The sequence below is a fragment of the Xiphophorus couchianus genome, chromosome 4 (assembly GCF_001444195.1).
Source record: "Xiphophorus couchianus chromosome 4, X_couchianus-1.0, whole genome shotgun sequence".
Lineage (NCBI taxonomy): Eukaryota > Metazoa > Chordata > Actinopteri > Cyprinodontiformes > Poeciliidae > Xiphophorus > Xiphophorus couchianus.
In genome coordinates, this window is record NC_040231.1 from 11,037,768 (window position 1) to 11,057,562 (window position 19,795).

General features: G+C 35.7%; 1 protein-coding gene across 2 annotated transcripts in view; it reads right to left on the reverse strand.

Annotated features, from left to right (window-relative positions):
- Nucleotides 1-19,795, reverse strand: part of mdga1 (MAM domain containing glycosylphosphatidylinositol anchor 1) — a 188,430-nt gene that overhangs the window by 87,432 nt on the left and 81,203 nt on the right. For both annotated transcript variants that reach the window (XM_028015734.1, XM_028015733.1), the window contains exon 4: nt 19,136-19,310. In XM_028015734.1, coding sequence (XP_027871535.1) covers nt 19,136-19,310 — 175 coding nt within the window. The remainder of the gene's footprint in view (nt 1-19,135; nt 19,311-19,795) is intronic.

The following is a 19,795-nucleotide window of genomic DNA, read 5'->3' on the forward strand; positions in this document are numbered from 1 at the left end:
AATCTTGTTGGATTTAAATTTATACTGACAATTGTGTCACTTTCCACTGCCAAAGATACACTTTGAATAAGAAGCTTGAACAAGAAGAAGTCTGTCCATTTTAGAGAAAAACTTTCTCCAATATGATGTTTTCAGGTTAGTATTGCTTGACCTCTCAGTGAGCTGGCCTCTCTGCAGAGACAGCCAGCCAGTGAACTTCTGCTGTCAATCACAGCAGGTTTTGTGGGTTACACTGAGTCTCATAAAAACAAAAGTTCTGCTGCTTAAAAGCAATCCATGTAACTGTTATAAAACATGGATGCTAAACATATTCAAGAGCAAATAAATATCCAATCTGGAAAGCAGCAAGACTTCCATTGGTTCTAGATCCTGACTTCAGTCTGCCAACCTTCAGTTTAAGAAGATAAAGGGAATTAACCCTCTTTTTCATCTTTGCTGTGAGTCCTCTTCGACATTTTCCACTCTGTTTTCATTCCTCATTCCTCAGACATTCTTGAAAAATGTTTATTGCGTTTTAACACAATTACTGAACCTGTAGACATGTTGGCATCTCCTGTCTACATTTGTAGCATGAATCAATTGACATATCTGAGATCCGATTTAAAGATTTTGTTGGATTGAGTCCTACTTTAAAGTCATTTAGATTAAATTTGTACTGGATTTACACAAAGACTGAAGGACATCTCATAGTCCCTGATCACGTTAGACAATTAGCAGTGCCAGGCTTGTTATGTTTTAATGATGGTGCATAAATACAGCAACATACAGAATGTATTGCATTGGATTAAATTGTAGTGTTTGAGTATTTTATGCACATTTCACTCATATGGTGAGACCTAGCTTCCTTAAATGTGAACTCACTTTCATGCTTCATGTCTTAAAAAGACAAAAAGCACATTTAGATAACTCATAACTGGTCCTTACTTAAAGTATAAATTATTGATTCAGTCAAACTCTAAATTTGACTGTTAATGATGTGATTTTAACTTCATAGAAAGTTTAGATGTAATACAGTCATTTATGATGACTTGTCGATCTTAAGAGATTTTCTGATGCCTTAAGAAAGCATGATTAAACTTAATAACCAATATAAAGCACATTTAACAAGAAGGTACAATTATGCGTTAGATTCACGCATCTGATTGATTGCTCCCTTATAACTCTGCTAACCTGGAAGAAAGGCTCTTTTAGGGTAGACTGATTGGTCTGCCCATATTTGACAGATGTTAGAAAATTCCGTTGGTCAGCACTATGCATTTAGCTATGTCATATAAAGTATCTGCAAAACAGTTTCTTTCTTCTTTTTTTTGCAACTCCACTTTCTCAACTTTGTAATATCAGCAAGACAGTCCTATCATGACCCAAAGATCAGAAAGAGTTAGCCATCTAGCAACGTGTTCAAGAACTGAATTCAAGCCGGCTTCAAAGCAGACTCCAGCTGATTCAGACAGCTGTTGGTGTGCAGACAGCAGATTTTAAAGCACACACCTGCTGAGAGTCAGTCAGATACCTGAATTGTGAAACAGTCCAATTTCAGAACAAGTAAGTCTTTCCACTTTGCTTTGCTGAATCTGTTATCTGCTACTGAAAGCTGACTGATTCCAAGGTGGTTTGAAACACTAAAAACATCAGGGAAAGGTTAGGTTTAAAACTAGGCCATAAAATTATTCCTCATGTTCAGAGAACACTACAGGCTAGCAAGAGCCTGTAGTTTATGCACTACAGGCTAGTCTCAGTTGAATAATATGAAATTTTGACTTCAGTTATTAGTATCTAACTGTATCTTATAATCTTCCGTTGAGTCTAACTCTGAGAAATATACTTCTTGTTTCTTGTCTCAATCTATAAAGATCTGTGCCTGGAAAGAAAACACTCACTTCTTCAGACAAATGATTAGAAACTAAATGATGTATAAACATTGAAAAAGTTTAATGTTTTGTTTTACTTTTACTACACTTCTATAATGTCATCCAGTTAACAAGTGATGTCCCACAAAGGTTTCACAGTAAATATACACAATAAAATTCTCTTGGCTACCAACATAATTATATAGTGGCAATAATTGATAGTACTCTTGGTTCTAATGACCCTTCTATTACTCATTTTTATGTCTCAAGTAAAAAAGAAATATCTTGTACATATCTCCCTTTCTGTTCTTCCTTTGCATGATTATTGCTCTTTCCCCAGTGCTAACTGCCCCACAGAAAACCCACCATGAAACCCTCAATTTATTGTTGTTGGTCCATGTTTTGGTAATAGTTATTTTCTTGGGAAAAAAATATCAGCATGTGCTAGTAGACCCAGTATTAAGGTCAGGATAATTTCAAACCTGCACTGCGTTGTATAACCTTCATCGAGTAGAATGAGTCAATAAATAAACGATGGAAAAACAAAGACAACAGAGAAAAGCACATTTTAGATAACGCCAGCCGAACGATGGGGAGACATGAAGTAGTCTTATCTCTTCCTGGTCTGGAGGACAGCTTATAACTAAGCCATACTTCACCTTTAGTGAAGGATGAACTTGTGAATTTAGTGGGACTTTGTGTTGACCCTCATATAAACTCATTGTGTGTATGTGGTCTGCTAAATGCTCTAATCTTTTATCAGACTCTGTTCAGAACTCAATTTTTGTTTTCAACAAACTCATTTTTTATTTGATCAAGTCAAGCAAGAAAATTTGACTTGATCATGACAAATGTACAATGTTCTTAATATTTCTGAATGTTAATCTTGGCCTTTGATGTGGAAAAATTACAGTCCACGACAGCCTTAAACTTGATTTATTACATTTAGACATTTTAATATTGTTTGTTAGTACATCTACCCACTCATATATTCTACTGTGTCTCTGTACTGTACAATCTCTTCATTGTCTGACAGTCAGTCTTCTGATCAGTGAAACAGTTTTATCATCATGTCTCCACCAGCAAAATGATATAAGAGATTCCCCACATTGACTATGTATGAGACATTGGCAACCTGACATAAAAATAAAATCATATTCTAGCTGAACATTTATAGTGACTGCATATACAGTAAGATTCAGCATCACATTGACTTCTACCTATTTTTAACAATAAGACCATATTGCACATTTTTTGTTCTTTGTCTATCGGCACCAGTGTTCCACATTTCGCTGATGCTGTGTATCCAACTTTATTCTTCTTATACTGTATATATATATGTGTGTGTGTGGGTGTGTGTGTGTGTGTGTGTGTGCGTGGGTGTGTGTGTGTAAATATAAAACTCTACACGAAACCACAATAGCCCCTTTTCTATGAAATCTTTCGTTGTGATGTCCGTTTGCTTCATGGATCTGCTCGTAGTCCTGCAATATTGAACATTTTCAAAGTACTGTAAACAATTCTTAAACCACTCCCGATCCTTAGATGAAAATATAAGGATGTAAATATATAAACTGGCTTGATCAGTAGCTCTCCCAGCCTTGTGAAGGTAATTATTTGGACTTTGGCTAAAATTTACACATTAAAAATTTTGGAATTTGACAAGCATAAAATCTATTGTTAAAGTGAGGTATTAAATCTATAATATCATGTATTTAAAGATTCTCCTAAAACAGTGAGAACAAGCGGTGTCTTTGTGACAGGTCATAAATAACAGATGCAGTTCAAAATTCTATTTTAAAAAAGTTTTCTTATAAGCTTTTAAACAGTTACCAGCAAATCTAGAAGCCACAGCTCTTCAACTGCTTCTTAAGACAACAATCAGCTAACCTCTATCTGCTATCCTTTAATTGCTACTTCGTCAACTTAAATACCCTGTCACAGAGATAAATCATTTGAACTCCAATGGTCTTCACAGAAACCCTGTGAGATCTGTCTGTCTACCAGTGTTAACATAAATATAACCAGCAGACAATGTCGTAATTTTATTTTTTGTGTTAATTGACACCTCACACACTACTTGAAGCATAAAAAGGACAAAAGTGGGAATATCAGTGTGTTCCTGTAGATTTATGTGTACCTGGCTATTCTATTCCATAATCTTTCTTTTTTCGTTAGAAATTTTGTCATGTATTAACTGACAATTGTAGAGGCAGACACATTGATTTGCCTTTGAATACAATCTCAAATAAAATATATTATTGGCTTTGTGGTACAGTGGAAGTCGTGCAACTCAACATGTAATGTTTTTTGAAATGAAAAGAAAAAATATATATTTAAGACATTTGAATTACTGTTATTACAATTACTATAAAAAGTACTATCAAAAAAAGCAGTTTGAGCACGCTAACTGTGAAATTTGATAGAGCCTGAAATTTGAATAAATGAAACTCCATTATGCCTGTGCAATTGTGTTTTGTCATATTAGGCATATGCTCGGAAAGAAATTGCAGGCTGATTGTTGTTTGGGTTCATCCCCCCATCTGCTCATCCATATGGCTTGACAACAGCTTATTTGCAAGCAAAACATCTCATATCACACTAATTGGGGACCTCTAATCAGGCTGTGGTAAAATGACCTGAATAATACAGGCTGCATTCAGTATTAATTACCTGTCAAAGACTAAATTTCATGGCAATAGGAAATTTTACTCTTAAGTCAGGAGTTATTGCCACAGTGATGCTTGTGATTAACATAATGAAACTCTACACTTCCTTCAACCAGCAAAGCCAGTTAATGTAAAATATTGAGTTTAATAATTTCACATTTCAAACAAAGGAATCTTTAATTTTACTACCATAAGTTCACAAAGGCTATACTAACATTATGAAGCCAGACTGTTAACTTGAATCTGATTGAAAATCTGTAGAGGGAACTAAAGCTTATGTACAGGAAGACCTTCCAACCTCAAATATGTAAAACAAACATTTTGAAATATGATTAATGCTGTAAGTACATATTTAAAAAATAACCAAACAAAAGAAACAAACCTCAAAGAATTTGGAGCCATAATCAAAGAGAAATTGTCAAACCAACATGCAGTTATAAGAAGGTTTTGATTGCTGTAAACCCAGATTTTTTAATTATGATTGAAAACGGAAACAATATTCTTTTAATATATTTTTTGATAGCATTCAAATAGAAACATTTATTTGAATAAAATCATTTAAAATCTACACCTGCCATACTGAAAGGAAAATATCTCAATAAATAAATGCTTGACTGATTGAGACAATTTACATTAAAGCATATTTGTACTGATATTTTGAACTCCGTCACAGCGGCCAAGGTTAACAATTCAGTGCACAATGAAGACAAAGGGAATAGAAAATCAGCTGTGGCCTAATACTGTATTTCAGTACTTTTATATGCATTTATTTCTGTTTATCTTCATTTTCCAGTTTATCTATTATGTCTTTGTTTCTGTTTGGATTCCTACTGTCCTTTTCACAGATGTGAAAGGACATCCACAGCTCTGTAAAACTGTCTTTGTTGGCTTGCGGTTTTATCTGAGTTCCAGTATTTTCTGTAATTTCATCAAGCTTTATGTGACTGACTTCTAAATGACTATCTCAGCTGGAGGATTCTCCAGCTGAGAACTGGAGCTTCCTAAAAATGGAGAATAAATCATAAATAATCATAATGATTAATGCTTTGTTTGCATTGATGAGGACATTGCCTTGATTTATTGTTGTAAAGGAGCAGAACTGGATGACAAAGCTCTCACTTCTTTGGTCTAGCTTTGTTCCTACTATCCCTGATAAACATAAAGTAAAGATTGTATAAAAGGAACAAGATCTTGGATCCAAGAGGTTAAAATGAGTTTCCTCACTAGGAAGAATGGACACTGTGTCAGAGATGGAGTGAAGTATGTTTGGAAAACACTGATGCTCATCTGCTTTAAAAAGAGTCAGTTGACACGTTTGGTTGTTTTACAGCTCTTCCTGGAAAATTTACAGGGTAAATACCACCAAGAGTGGGTCTTGTTGCAGATTCACTTGCTGGAGGAAACTGTATCCCTTCTTGAGTGAGCAGGACTGTTGCTTAAAATAAAGATGTCTAGGTTTCCTTACTGCATCTTATCTTCATGACCATAAATCTTCAATAAGCAGAAGATGATGGATGGAGCTCCTGCTCTTTCCAGCTGTCTGCCTTCAGCACGTCATCATAAAGTCTCCCAATTATGGTGTTTACAATTATTCTTAAAAGCATTGGACTGATAAGTTCAGCAGAGGTGCTGTTCCACCAGGTGTTTGCTAATTTCTGCTGCCATTAGTCTGAAGGTGCTCTGTGAGGTGGAAGCTTGACTGGGGACTGCAGGGACTCCTCAGAGGAGGAGTTTTGTGTAACTAGGTGGTGATTTGTGTGAGCAAGAATTTAGGAACTGCCAAATGGCTGCCACTGGAGATTTAATGATTTTTCATATATGTATATTAAAAATTTTTTTAAAATGTATTGTTTTGATAAGGCAAAACCATGACAGCATGATGTAAAGGTCAAAAGAGTCTATTTCACAATGCTCCCCACTAATGTTTTAAAGGTGCATTTACTTGAATCTTGCAAAGTCATATTTTATATTTTCTTTAAAATGCAAAATTATACATCCTTGCACCAATTCCTTTTTGGACAATGTACCACATAATGAAAGTTTAGTCAACATTTTATTTTTTTAATTCTATTTAACTATGCATAAGTCATAAATATAAACATGACATATATATTAAAAGATCTTCTATTGTGGTGAATAAATTGTGGATTGATGAATAATGTAGTCATTAGAATCTGCAATACTATTATCAAACAACTATCATGTGGACATGTTTTACCCCAAAATGTACCCATAATAAAAACTGTCTCAGCTCATAGAGATGGTATTTGCTTAGTAAAACTATTTTAGAAGCAGATCTACCTTTAAATCTACAGTAGATTCACTGTTACACTGATTTCTGAACAAGCAGCATCCACAAATTGCTTCAAGAATTTGCCTTTGATAGTTAATTGGTTTTTCAACATTTCTAAACTATTTTGCAAAGTAGAATAGTTGTAATTATCTGCTACAAAACTGTGGTGCCATATTACATTACTTTAGGTACAACTTACTAGAAGAAGCACTGCAACAAGGCCAATCCTTGTGGCCAATATATTATTGAGCAGTAAAGGCTTCTTTTGTCTTAGCTCTTTTTGAAATGTTTTACACAAGAATGGAAGTTAAATGCTGCTTTATGGAAAACGCAGAGTCTTTACTTTTAAATGTGGATATTGCTCTATGTAACCTGATAAAATAACAAGTACTTATGCTGTGCAGGAAAAAAAAGATCCTAATACAACCTGAGGTGTGTAAGATTTTTGAACTTGGGAGAACACTTTTAAAAACGCTGCTTTCCTTGTTGATCAGATGAATTGTGAGAGACGTTTAAGTGCTTTTCCCTGTTTGGTTGATCCGTGCTCTCCTGAACACAGAGAAGCCATTATCTGTAGTGGTGACTTCTTTGATATTCCTCTATGTTCCTCCATCAAGGTGACACTAATACACTTGTCTAGGAATGCATGTGTCAGAGAGTAAAATATGCTTTTGACTGTAAGGCTAAGCTAAAGACTCAATCAGATCATCTTCCTCTCCAGCTGAATGCTTATAAGTTAGGAAGTAAAAAAAATAATTGTACCATGGTAGCCCTGTGAGGCATAAAGATCCATTAGTAACAGGTCTAAGACATAAGAGTCTCTTTAGAAAACTAATAGGGGACTGAAGAGCAACACAAATAGCTTTTTCAATAATCTGAAGAAGACATCTGTCTTTCAGTTCTGTTTGTTAAAAGACAGATTAGTTAAAACTGCAATTTGTGCCCATGTAAATGTTGCTTGAGTTTATTTGAGACGAAAACATGTAACATAATATTACCCAATATATTTTTAAGTAAATACATGAATGTTTGTTTAGGGCTGACTACTGAAAGGATGTCACAAAAATTATTGTGGAACAAAACAACGGTTATCAAATATTTATTGTGATGTAGTCCTGTTATATTTCACATTTTATAAAGGCTCTGTAAAATATTTCTATCAAGGTATTTATTGTAATTAAAAAATGACATGAAATTCTCGTCATTAAACTGTTGACTACCCAACAGTTTACAATATCTCAGTGCTGCCGTTACCATGTCAAAAACAATATTCTTGGTTATTTACACAAACTACAAATAGTCTAAAACAAAGTAAGCAAAGAAAGAGAGAAAGAAACAAAGAGTCAAACAAACATTGAATATTATTTGCACAATGGGCCATTTGAGGAAATTAACAACATGATATTATCTTTGCCAGTGCATTGCATGGTGTCAGGGTTAAAATATCTCTACCCACTCCATATGTGCAAATTCAGAGATAATTTTCACAACAATGATCATTTTAAGCTTTTATACAGCATAGAGATGTCTTGGCCTTTACAGAACTATAAATAATTCCAAGGTTAATGACTTTCAGATGGTGACCATATCAAAGTGCCTATTAAATTGGCCTAATGTGAAATAATTAATGACTTGACACACTCTTGCACAGTGCATGAAGTATTTTGTATTGCATTTAGAGGCTATTTCAGGTTGTTCAGCAACCTTTTTTCACTTTATCTGTTTTCTTGCTTTTCTGTTTGCTTATTTTTTATTAATCAGAAATCCAGATGGTCAGAGAAGAGTTTTCCTTTCACCTTTACTGAAGGTATTGTGGGAAAGTAACAAGTATCATGACTGACAAATTTAGAGCAAATTGTACATTTTTTGTGGTGCCTCCAACGCTCTGGAATGAGCTTCTTCTGCACATAAGACACATTCCTCCAGTTGATGCTTTTAAATCTAATTTAAAATAAATTAGATTTTAATTGGCTTTAAAAAATTGTAAGAGTCTGAAATTGTCTGTTACCCATGATCTAAAAATTTTAATTCTATTTTCATTTTTTATCTCTGCCTTGTTTTTTCACTTGTTGTGAAGCAATTTGGTCAATCTTCTGTTTTTTTTTTTTTTTTTCTAAACCATATCATGCCATGCATAGACATGGCATGATATGGTGATCATAGTTTTAAAAAATTTAGAAAGTCAATAAGGAGAAACTGGTTTAAAACCTTTCCATACATTGTTTTAATCTTACACATTTCTCACATAAATTATGCAAATAATCATAATAATCAATAGTAATCTATGGCTTTGCTTACTCAGCATTTCACGAGAACAGAAAGGAGCTGGTTATCGAGCAAATTACATTTTTCTGGGCTGATCAAGACAGGAATTTGTGAAATTACACAAACACCATTTGGCCATTATATGCAAAAAAGGCACATTTATGTACTTAAGTTTGTTACATATGAGCATCAACATTAAAATGCATTTGTGGGAGCTAAATATACAGAATTAGAATGTCTGTTTTTTTTTTTTTTTTAGATGAATCAAACCCCAAACATTATCAATGACAGCAGTCGAGTGATGTATTTTTCTATGGTATTTACTTACCAAGAACACAACATAAAATTAAAAAGCATTGTCCTTAACCCAAACATAATTTTGTCTGTGTTTCATTGGATAATGATGACACGAGGGGCTGGGGGCGATTACTTCAAAAATGAGCTAAGATTAGTATTTTCATTAAGATGATATGAAAGGTACCTTGGAGCTGAGTGTTGGAAGGAAGTAATATTCTTCTCCTTTACCTCCACCTAAAAGAACTCAAATATGAGAAAGATGAACTTGATCACAATAATGTGTCCATGAGTTGCATAACAATAGCTCCTTCACCTTTTTAGACATTCCTGTTCTTGTAGATATAAATGCACCTCTGGACTAAAAGTAGCTTTGATTAAAAAAATAAGACAAATTCCTTTGACACAACAATAGATGCCAGAGCTTAAAATTGCCTTTTAGAAGCACATACACTAACTCTCAGTGATACTCAAAATGTATAATTCAACATTTTCAGAAACATAGAGAGAGCAGCTCTTTTGGTTCCAAAAACACATAGATGAACAATTCAAGATCAAAGTAGAACCCACTCTTTTGATATTGCATATATACATTCAATTGGTTGAAAAATTTATATTTGATGATAAAGCAGTAACATATGCGGTGATAAAAGTCACATTCAGTTACTAAACTCACAAAGCCTTAAAAGGAATGGGTCAGTTCAATAATGTGCAGGTATTTTATTACTTCATTGTGAGTCTTTTTCATTTGCCGATTTCACTGCAGAGAACGTGGGGGATTGAGGTTTATCTTACAGGTACTAAAAGATGATAAAGGACTAAGATGCCTGATATTCAACCACATTCTCTTAAATCAATTAGCTATTTGCTAATGAGTGATAAACAATATTTGTTGAGATCATATTTGAAACATAATAGACATTTAGAACAGAGATCTTGGATATTTCTGATCTGTTTTAAAGTTGGCCATTGTTTGTTCTACCATGCATAGAAGTGGCTATCATCTTATGTTGTCAAAGTTTGATATGCTGCCTGGTCAGAAAGGCTCTTATGTATGTTTGTAACAACTGGTAATTTGAGTTAATGCTGCCCTTCCATCTACTTGGACCTGTCTAGCCTTTTCTTTCTGCCACCAACTATAGATTTTTGCCATAAGATCTGTCACTCAGGAATTTTGTTGCTCCTTTTTATTGCTTTTCTTTATAAAGCATGCATTTAGTGTGGTGTGAGTATTTCAATCAAGTTTTAATATATGCAAACCAACAGTCAAATCAGCATTCAAAGAATTTAATATCTAATTTTTTCCACTATTCATGCTGTTGGTTTTTATTTTCTCTTGTCTAGATAGGACAATATTCACATACAAATCAAAGTTAAATAAATGTATTTATTTTGCTGAAATAGTTTTGGATTTGTCTTTGTGATTGTGAAAAATTGGCTGCTGATCCTAGTCTTGATCTCACCGCTTTTTATCTCTTATAATGTTTTGAGTTTTCATTGCCACAGATTACAATTCTCGTACTTGTTCAACAGTCGGTTTTGAAAAAAAAAGAAAAGAAAAAAATATATATATAACAATTTGAAATAGATAAACATGGCTTAAAGTCATGGAAAGGGGGCACTTTGTCTTTACCTCTGGACACAAATACAGAGGTAAACACAGCAGTATTCCTGCGGTCACCGTGACAGGTGCACAATTGCACAAGCAGTCAGAATGCCACAAAAATGTATGCAGACTTAACAGAGGACATAGGATGGATATAGAAGGAGATGTACAGGCCCCAACAAATGGAAGATGACCCGATTAAGCAGTGGAGGGACTGCCTAATTAAGGCTGACATGTTGTGTAATTTGCATTAACTTTTGACTGATCATTCACATTTACCAATGAATTCATATGTAAACAAACAGCATGGGGGTCATCTGGGAGTTGTCTCAGTGCTGGAATCTACAGCAGGCTATTAACATTGTCCTTTATGACTACAAATCTAATAGGAATGGTCAGCTGCAGAAAAAAATCAGAACACCTCCATACATCTTTCACTAGCAATGTAGTATTCTTCATTTCACATTTTCATGTAAGCAAAAACTATGTAAAAATGTTATAATAAGTGTGAGGTTTGTTAGACTAAAAGTACCTTTTGAAAATAACAAAAGCAGCAATTCAACATACTTTGAAAAACACATTTTAAACATAAACTCGCTGAGCTACAATACAAAAGCACAAACTATTAGGTAGGACATTTTAACAATTTGGTTTGTAGCCTTTGGTTGAGATTGTTCCAAACACTGGACAGTTGAACGGAAAATATAATTTAATAATAATTTAGTACGTTTTCAGCGTTTCCACTTTCCGAATAATCACATATATTTATCTGTTTTCATCTCGGGCTGCATAGAGGCACAGTTGATAGCACTGTAGCCTTGCAGCCAGAAGGTTCTGGGTTTGAATCCCAGCCTAGGGTCTTTCATCATGAAATTCACATCTTCTCTGAACACATGCACGGGTTCTTTCTGGTTTCTCAGGCTTCCTTCCACAAGTCAAGAATGTGACTGTTTCCCTAAAAACATGACTATCTCTCTAAATTGCACAGAAGTATTAGCATATGTGTGTGTAGATGGTTGTCCTATGTGTGTCTGTGTTGGTCTGCGATGGATTGGTTGCTATCTTAGATGTACCCTGCCACTCGCCCAATGACTGCAGGCGATAGGCACCCTCCCCCCCATGATACAATGTATGGATAACGATGTATCCAGCTGACTTCACTAGTGGACAAAGAAAGACAATGACAAATATTTGGGGTTTTTACATGTTATCACTGCACTGACATAAGCAAGCAGCTGGTTATTGTATTTATCACATATCGACATGAAAATATCTTTTTGAAATATCACTAACAATAACTAAAGAAAAAGTATTTTTCCTGATGTGTTTTTTTCCCAAAGTAATCCATTCAAAATAGGATTAATTGGTATTTTTTATGGGTTTTTTAAAGCTGTTTCTAGTATGTTAGACCAAACCAATCAAACCAGAGTGTGGAGCAGTGACAATAAAAAAAACAATGAACAGCCATATAAACTATATATCATATACAGTATGTGCTCCTTCAATAACAGTCCAACACAGGGAAAAGTCCCTTCTTTTCAGTGACATAAAGAATAAGAAAAGCAGACAGTAGATGAAACTATCAAAAGCAAGGAAGAGATATAAATCCTGCAGACAATGTGAGCAACAGCAAGAACACAAACAGAACCATAGAAATTATATAGAAGCATGCACAAACAGAAATACTAAAAGAGGTGGCATTAATAACACAAAGAGAGGAGTAAGCTACAGAGTGCCATGGACAAGTAGAGAAAGTTTGAGAGAAATGTGAGAAAGAAGATCAGAAGGGCAGAAAGTTTGTGTGAGCTTTTGCAACACTGTGTGACTCAGACAGCAGACTGGTGACCCAACAACTCACCCTGTGGCTTCAACCTCAATCCCACTAAAAGGTCAAAGCTTCTTTTAAACTATCTGCTTCTGCCTCTCTGTTTCTCTTACTATCTAAGATGCTGTTCTCTTTCCTCCTCTGTAAACATGCAAACATTTTTCCCCCCCATCTACCATCAGCAGTCACTGCCAATTTATCTTGCTTCAGCTGGAACCCACATGTCGCTGAAGCACAAAGATTGCACTGTGACCAAAGACGTGTTTCTGGCCTGTGAAGAGTGACCTAAATGCCACCTAACCTGGTATTTAAAGGTGTAAAAATGTGAGTGCAGTCAGCTAGCAATAACACAATTTTGTGGTACTTGCATGACTGCTGAGACTGTTTATAAAGCAACAGTTCTGCAATGGGAACAAAGATCCATTTTGTCTTTTATTAACAGCTCAGGCTGATGGTGGTCGTTAAGAGTTTTAGAATATTTTCTTGGCACACTTTAGGCCCCTCGGTAGCAATTGAGCATTATTTAAATGCCACAGCCTATCTGAGTATTGTTGTTGACTATGTACACTCTGTTTATATACGCAGAGTATCCATCTTCAGACTGCTACTCTCACTAGGATAATGCAACAAAAATCACATGATCCCAAACTGATTTGTTAAACACGAGTTCTGTGTAATTTAATCACCGTCCTGATCGCAATCAAATAGAGCACCACTGGATTACCTTTCTACCACCATTTGGTGGAAAGGTAAATTTGTCATTTTACAGATGACAACAGCACTGTGTGCAGCCTCAGCACCTGATGGAAGTGCTTTACCAAATGAGCCACATAGCATCTTATAGCAATAGTTTAATAGAAGAATCCAGGAATAAGTGAATGACATCCACCCACCCACCCATCCATCCATCCATCCATCCATCCATCCATCCGTCCATCCATCCATTCATCCACCATCTTACACACTTATCCCTAGTGGGATGGCAAGGGGTGCTAGTTCCTATCTTCAGCGGTCAATAGGTGAGAGGCGGGGTACACTCTGGACATGTCCCCAATCCATCGCAGGTGAATAAAACTAAGGAGCTTACATATTACATCTCAGAAATATGATTGTGGCTTACAGAGCAAGTGAGTACAATCAATGAATGTACAGCAACTGGAAAAGAATCTAAGTAAGGTACTTAAGGAATAATGGACACAGAAGAAACTGCAATGGAAACAGAAAGGCTCAAAATACATACACAAGTAAACCAAACAGATGTGACTGGAAGAACACATGAAAACCAAGGGAGGGAGGGAAGAGAGGGGGTTCTGGACTAATACTCAAAAAGAACAATAAACCATTGGGAAAAGACTGACATGGATCTAAGAGAAATAAATCCCAACGACCACACAAACATGAATTAAGAAACTTGATAGAAATGAAGAAGCCATCTAAAGAGGTGTACAATGAGCTGACCTGGATTAAATACTTTTGGCTGGTTATCCTTAGCATATCCTTAGCATAAACAATAAAAATCTAGACTAAAAAAAGGTTTTTTGGAGCTAAAGAGTCTAAAAGCAGCTAAAAAGTTAGATAAAAACAGAAACAACAATTCTAGATACAGCTGTTTAAAATGAAGCTTAAAATAACCAAGAAAAACTCTCATTTAACAAATTAACCGGGACGCTTATCCTCATCCCAGAAGGTCACAGAAGGTTAACCATCATCACTATTTCCCCACTTACCTTGTCCTGACGTTAAATCCACAGTGATAAACTAACATGTTTATGGATTGATCCTTTGTTTTCATGATCTCCACCATGGATCATTGGTTGGGTTTCTGAACCAAGTCCATCCCACCAGTAGAGGCTACTCAAAGTTAAACCCCGCCTGCTCACTGTCCCACTGTCCCAGTAGTTAGAGTGCCAGGTCATTGGTCAGCGTTGGCACACAGAGGGCCTTCTGTGGCAATGGTTGATGTGTGGGTGGAGTGTTGAGAGGAAAATCATCAGTGAAGACAGTTTCATAGTGAGCTTACTTTTCATCACAGAACAATTATACACACATAATATTGATAGTTTTAACTCATACATGCTTAACATGGAATAAATTATCGATTTATTCCATGTTATTGACAGTGTGCCAATTGCTTATATTTATGGTTTCTAATACTACAGGGTTGGTAGTTCCTATCTCTGTTACATAGTAGTGGTTGACTCTAAAACTGCTGTCACATTGTTTTCTGTTTTACATTTTGCAATAGAAATTTTTAAAGATATTTTGAAGAACATGCTGTTTGAAACCTGCAATTTTTTCAACTAAATATTTAATGTCAGTTTTATCCTATGGCTTTGGTGCCGTATTGGTTTTATTGTTTAATGACCTCAACAGTATTGCTGATGTTTGTTATTTACTGTGAAAATGTGCTGCTTCACCTGCCTGTGTGGTCTTCCCTGCCACAAGGTCATTAATGTAAACACAAATTTGTTCTAAATAACTGTAATTATTTGCAACTGTAATTATTAAATTAAGACTCAAAAAATTTGTGTTTGCATATGGTACAAAATATAAAGCGGGTTTTAATGTAAGTAAATGAAGTGGATAATGTGGAGTAACTTTTTAAGTACTCCCACTTTGAGCTCTCTAATGAATCAAAGTAATGGTTTTCAGTATTGAATTGCATTAGAGTAGTAAGACTTACTGTAGATGAGGTCACCATCTTGTATTTTTTGGATATATTTAAGGATTTTATTTCCTTCTGAAAATAAAAAAATAATCCTGTGTTAGAGTCCCCACATAATCAGATAATTTTTAGAGAAAATGGGTCATGCTGCCAGTTTTATTGGCACCTTAGAGCAGACACTATTGCTGCTGGTGGTCAAATTATGTATGATATAATGCTAAATGCTGAGGAAAGTATGGAGGGAATTATATTTATTTACTATCTACTGTTTATCTTCCTACTCTATTGAAACCCAAGGCTGATTCCCAGTACTGTTGAGGTGTATAACTTAAATAACTTCATGCCAATTTACCACTTCTTTACTCACATTCACCAGCATGTACTTGTACAAATTATTATTTTTTTTTCATTGGAACCACTCTACATTAAAGTTGGTCATTCTGTGCACAACATTATGTAAAGAGTTTAAATAATTCAGTTAATTCTCTTTCCAACCACTGGTATGTTTCATAAAGGAAAAGAAGGAGGACGTAGATTAGCATGTGGTAGGAATTAAGAATGAAGTGACAAAATGGATAAACTTTGATGGAAATAGGCCACTTAAATTGCTTGCTGTGCCCTGTATGAGTAACAGCATGTTCTGCCCTTTAGGTCTATTTAATTTAGAAAACAATGTATCTACTATCCTACCTGAAATTATATTGTTTTGATTTTTCTTGTTCTTAACTATTTTTATTTGTTGATTAGACTCCATTTGTGACTTTTTCTGCTTTGCCATTTTTTTTTCTTGCTTTGTTGTAGCAAACTCCAGAGTACAATTTTCAATTCCTTTTTTCCTTCAACTGGTTACGGTTTGTGCTTTACGGAAATGTCACTGCTCTAAAGGTGACAATAGTTTGATCTGCACATCACTACCTACTGCATATCAGTGTTAACCCTATCTTTTGTATTTCACCTCAAAGTATAGTTGTATTTATCTCTTTAAAAATTACATTATTTTTCTAATTTTTGTGGCAGTTATTAGAAAAACTAAGATTTCATCTGTGATGTTTCAGAATTTTTTTTCAAGTTGCTTTGGGGATTTGGAGTTTAACACAAACTGGTATGTTGTTATTGGCTCCATTAATTTTTGGCAGTAACAATGTGGAGGATTTTCCGTACGCAAGCAGTCACTGAAGTGACTTCAAAAATGGTTGAGGAAAGCAATTTTCTCAAGTGACATTATTTAATTACATCCAAAATTAGAACTGGTGTAGAATGACCAATTGACATTTATCAATTGATAAGCACAATACATAAAAGCTTTTAAATACCAGTAAATTAACAATTTTTTCCTAACATCCAACATACTTTAATCATTTTTTGTCAAAAATCAAAGTATTGGAGAAGTATTGATGTTAAATAGTTGTCTTTGTCGATGTTTCTGGCCAGCTAACCTCGCTATTACATCCTCACTTCTTAATCTGTCTTGCCCTCCACGTTCATCTCCTTCATTCCCTGTGTTTCTCTGGAAGCCTTGGCTAATTGTTACATCGTCCTAGCACTAAAGATGCTCGGTGAAGCGAGCACAGATGATCGCCACTGGGTCTAACACAGCATGGGGGACAGGGAATTGAACAAGCATTGACCGTCAGAGCTGGTTAACTTCACAGAGCTCCTGTCACAACTACACTCACAACACAACCTGTTTACTTGCTAGGCCCCCTGCAATTACCAGCTCCCCAGCAAGGACAGAGCTAACTCCTGGGGAGGACTAACACTATCAGAAGAAAGGAGAAGTGGGTGAAGAAGGGAGGGAAAGCCTTATTAAAAGGCAAAGGAAGGGCTGGGGCTAAATGATGAATCTCAAAGGGATAAGCATGCCACAAACATGTGTGTGCGTGTGTTTGTGTGTGTTCCTGTGGTGCATGTGAAATAGTTCACTCCTTTGCATTGCACCTTACCCAAAGCTAACAAAATGAGTTCAGTGACAAGAAAGTAATTGGTGTTAAATTTTCCAATGCCCTCGGTAAAATGGATGTTTTTCTATGAGTCTATAAATCCACCATTAAGGTGATTGAATCAGCAAAGGATTCAGAGTGTTGTGTTAAACAACCTTTGACCCTGACCTGGCCCCTGACTCACTGGGACAGTGGGGCAGTGAAACAAGCAGCAGCACGGGACCCCTACAACACAATGCCGCTTCCCAGCTGTCACATATTGAACAATGTGAAAGCTGCTTGATTTGCTGGCCAACTACCAGAACAGAAGAGGTGATCCTTGATGGAGTTTTCTCTTTTTGATAAATGACAGGATGATGACTCTGTCCTCCTTTAAGCATAAAAAAAATTTACTTGACTACCGGATAATTAAAAGAGACCTGTAAATCATGTTATAGCTTCCTTTATTTCAGCAGTTTACTTAGTTTTAATTAGACATTTTGAAAATGCTGTGAGTCTCAGAGTAGCAAGCTAGCAGAGTAAAATCCTTCAAGTAGAGTTGCATCCTGAAAATTTACTGTGCAGTATAACAGAGCTTTGCCATTAAATCTGGTACCCTTTGTTTCATAAACAACAGGGTCGATGTAGACCTCCAGAACAAAAAACCAAGTCAGAGAGGAGCTGAAAACGGGAAGCTATTTGTAAATTATTATCCGATTGTTGATTTCCATTCTAAATTTAAATTTGGCTGTGAAGATATTTGACACAGAGTGTTTCAGTTCAAGCCACTGGCAAATCAAATGGTTCATTGTTGTCTCTCTCTCCCATTCATTTAGGACAGAAATTGGCTAAGAAACATTGAGTTAGAGAGCCCGTGCCACCTGGACTAACTGTTATAAAACTCACTTTAGGTCCCACAGGCTTCACTTTTTTCCCAAAAGTATCTGATGAAAGATGTATTTTGTTTCTCTTGGCTTGTATTGGTGAAGTAGATCATTTGGAAAAATTGGAATATATTCAAAATTGTAGGCCTTCAACATCATTAATTAGATCAGTCACAATTTCTGGTTGAAAATCTATTTCTATTTCTCAAATAATTTACTGGTAAGTATAGTAGAGTAACAAAAAACCGACAGATCCAACAACAGCCTGTTGTTGGATCTGCTGATTCTATATTTCAACTATTTTCTTTTCTATTTTGAAAATATTTTCCAAAGCAATAAGGAATGAAATGCTTTTTTTGCAGCCAACTATTTCCTTCTGCTTTAATTTCTTTAAAAAATTGTGTGAATTACTTTAGTGTTTAATTTTGGAATATTATGTGCTACTGAATGTAAGGACAAGCTTTTAGAGGAATTTAAGCCTTACTTTTTGTTTTTGCTCATTATTACACAGAAAAACAGATATATATATATAAAATATTTAGGAACATAAAACACCGTTTTTAATGCATAGAACCTTTTTGTTTTACAGAATTTTCTGATTCAGCTTAATTTGATCTACCCACCCTCCTCTCTTAATCCTCCTAGCATGTTTTTCATCCTCTCAACCGTAATTCATCAGATACTCTTGGAAACCATTCCCACCTGAAATCTCATCATCCATCCAATCAGTCTTTCATCTTTCCTCCTGCTATCTTTCCATCTCTGCCCATCTCGACCTTCTCTAACGTGGGAATGGCTGCAGTGAGTCTGCTGTGGTCTAAAAGAGGAAGGAGTGTTCTCTTTTCCTCTTTTCTCCCTGCCCACTTACACTGCACATCTACGCGGATGGACTTGATGGCAGCCACCCCCACCCCGTTGTCGGCCTTGCAGTAGTAGCGGCCCCCCTGCACCCGCTGGATGTTCTCGATGCGCAGTGTCTCATTGTAGATGGATGTTTCCTGAAACTTGTCTGAAGCGCTGCCTGCCGTCTTTGTCCACCGCACCTGAACAGAGAGGGGAAGGGGAGACGACATTGAGAGAACAGACATGTTGCTAGAGAGAGAGACATAGTTTGAAGGATAAAATCATTTAAGTCTGATTCAAATTATATCATGAATAACATTTCACCATTATCAAAACCATAACAAGTAGAGTAACGTCGCTACAGTCTAATGACAACTTAAAAAAAGAAGCTGGTTGAAAAAACCCCATCAATAATTATAGATGCAACATCAAATACATCTGATCATATATTGGTGGTTTCACAATCGTCTTCCTTCAAACTGCGTCTGTGACAGTGTGCGTCCTCCCTTGTGTGGACTGCCTGCCAAGCGAGCCTGTATGTAAGCCCTTTTGCTTTTGTCAAGCCAACCTCTCATTCTAAGAGCATCAAATTGAGCCATTTTGTCACAGCTGGCAGAATCTCGGAGATACCATACAAGGTGTCCTCTGTGATGCTGTGATTTAACACCTGCTATCGTTGACCCTG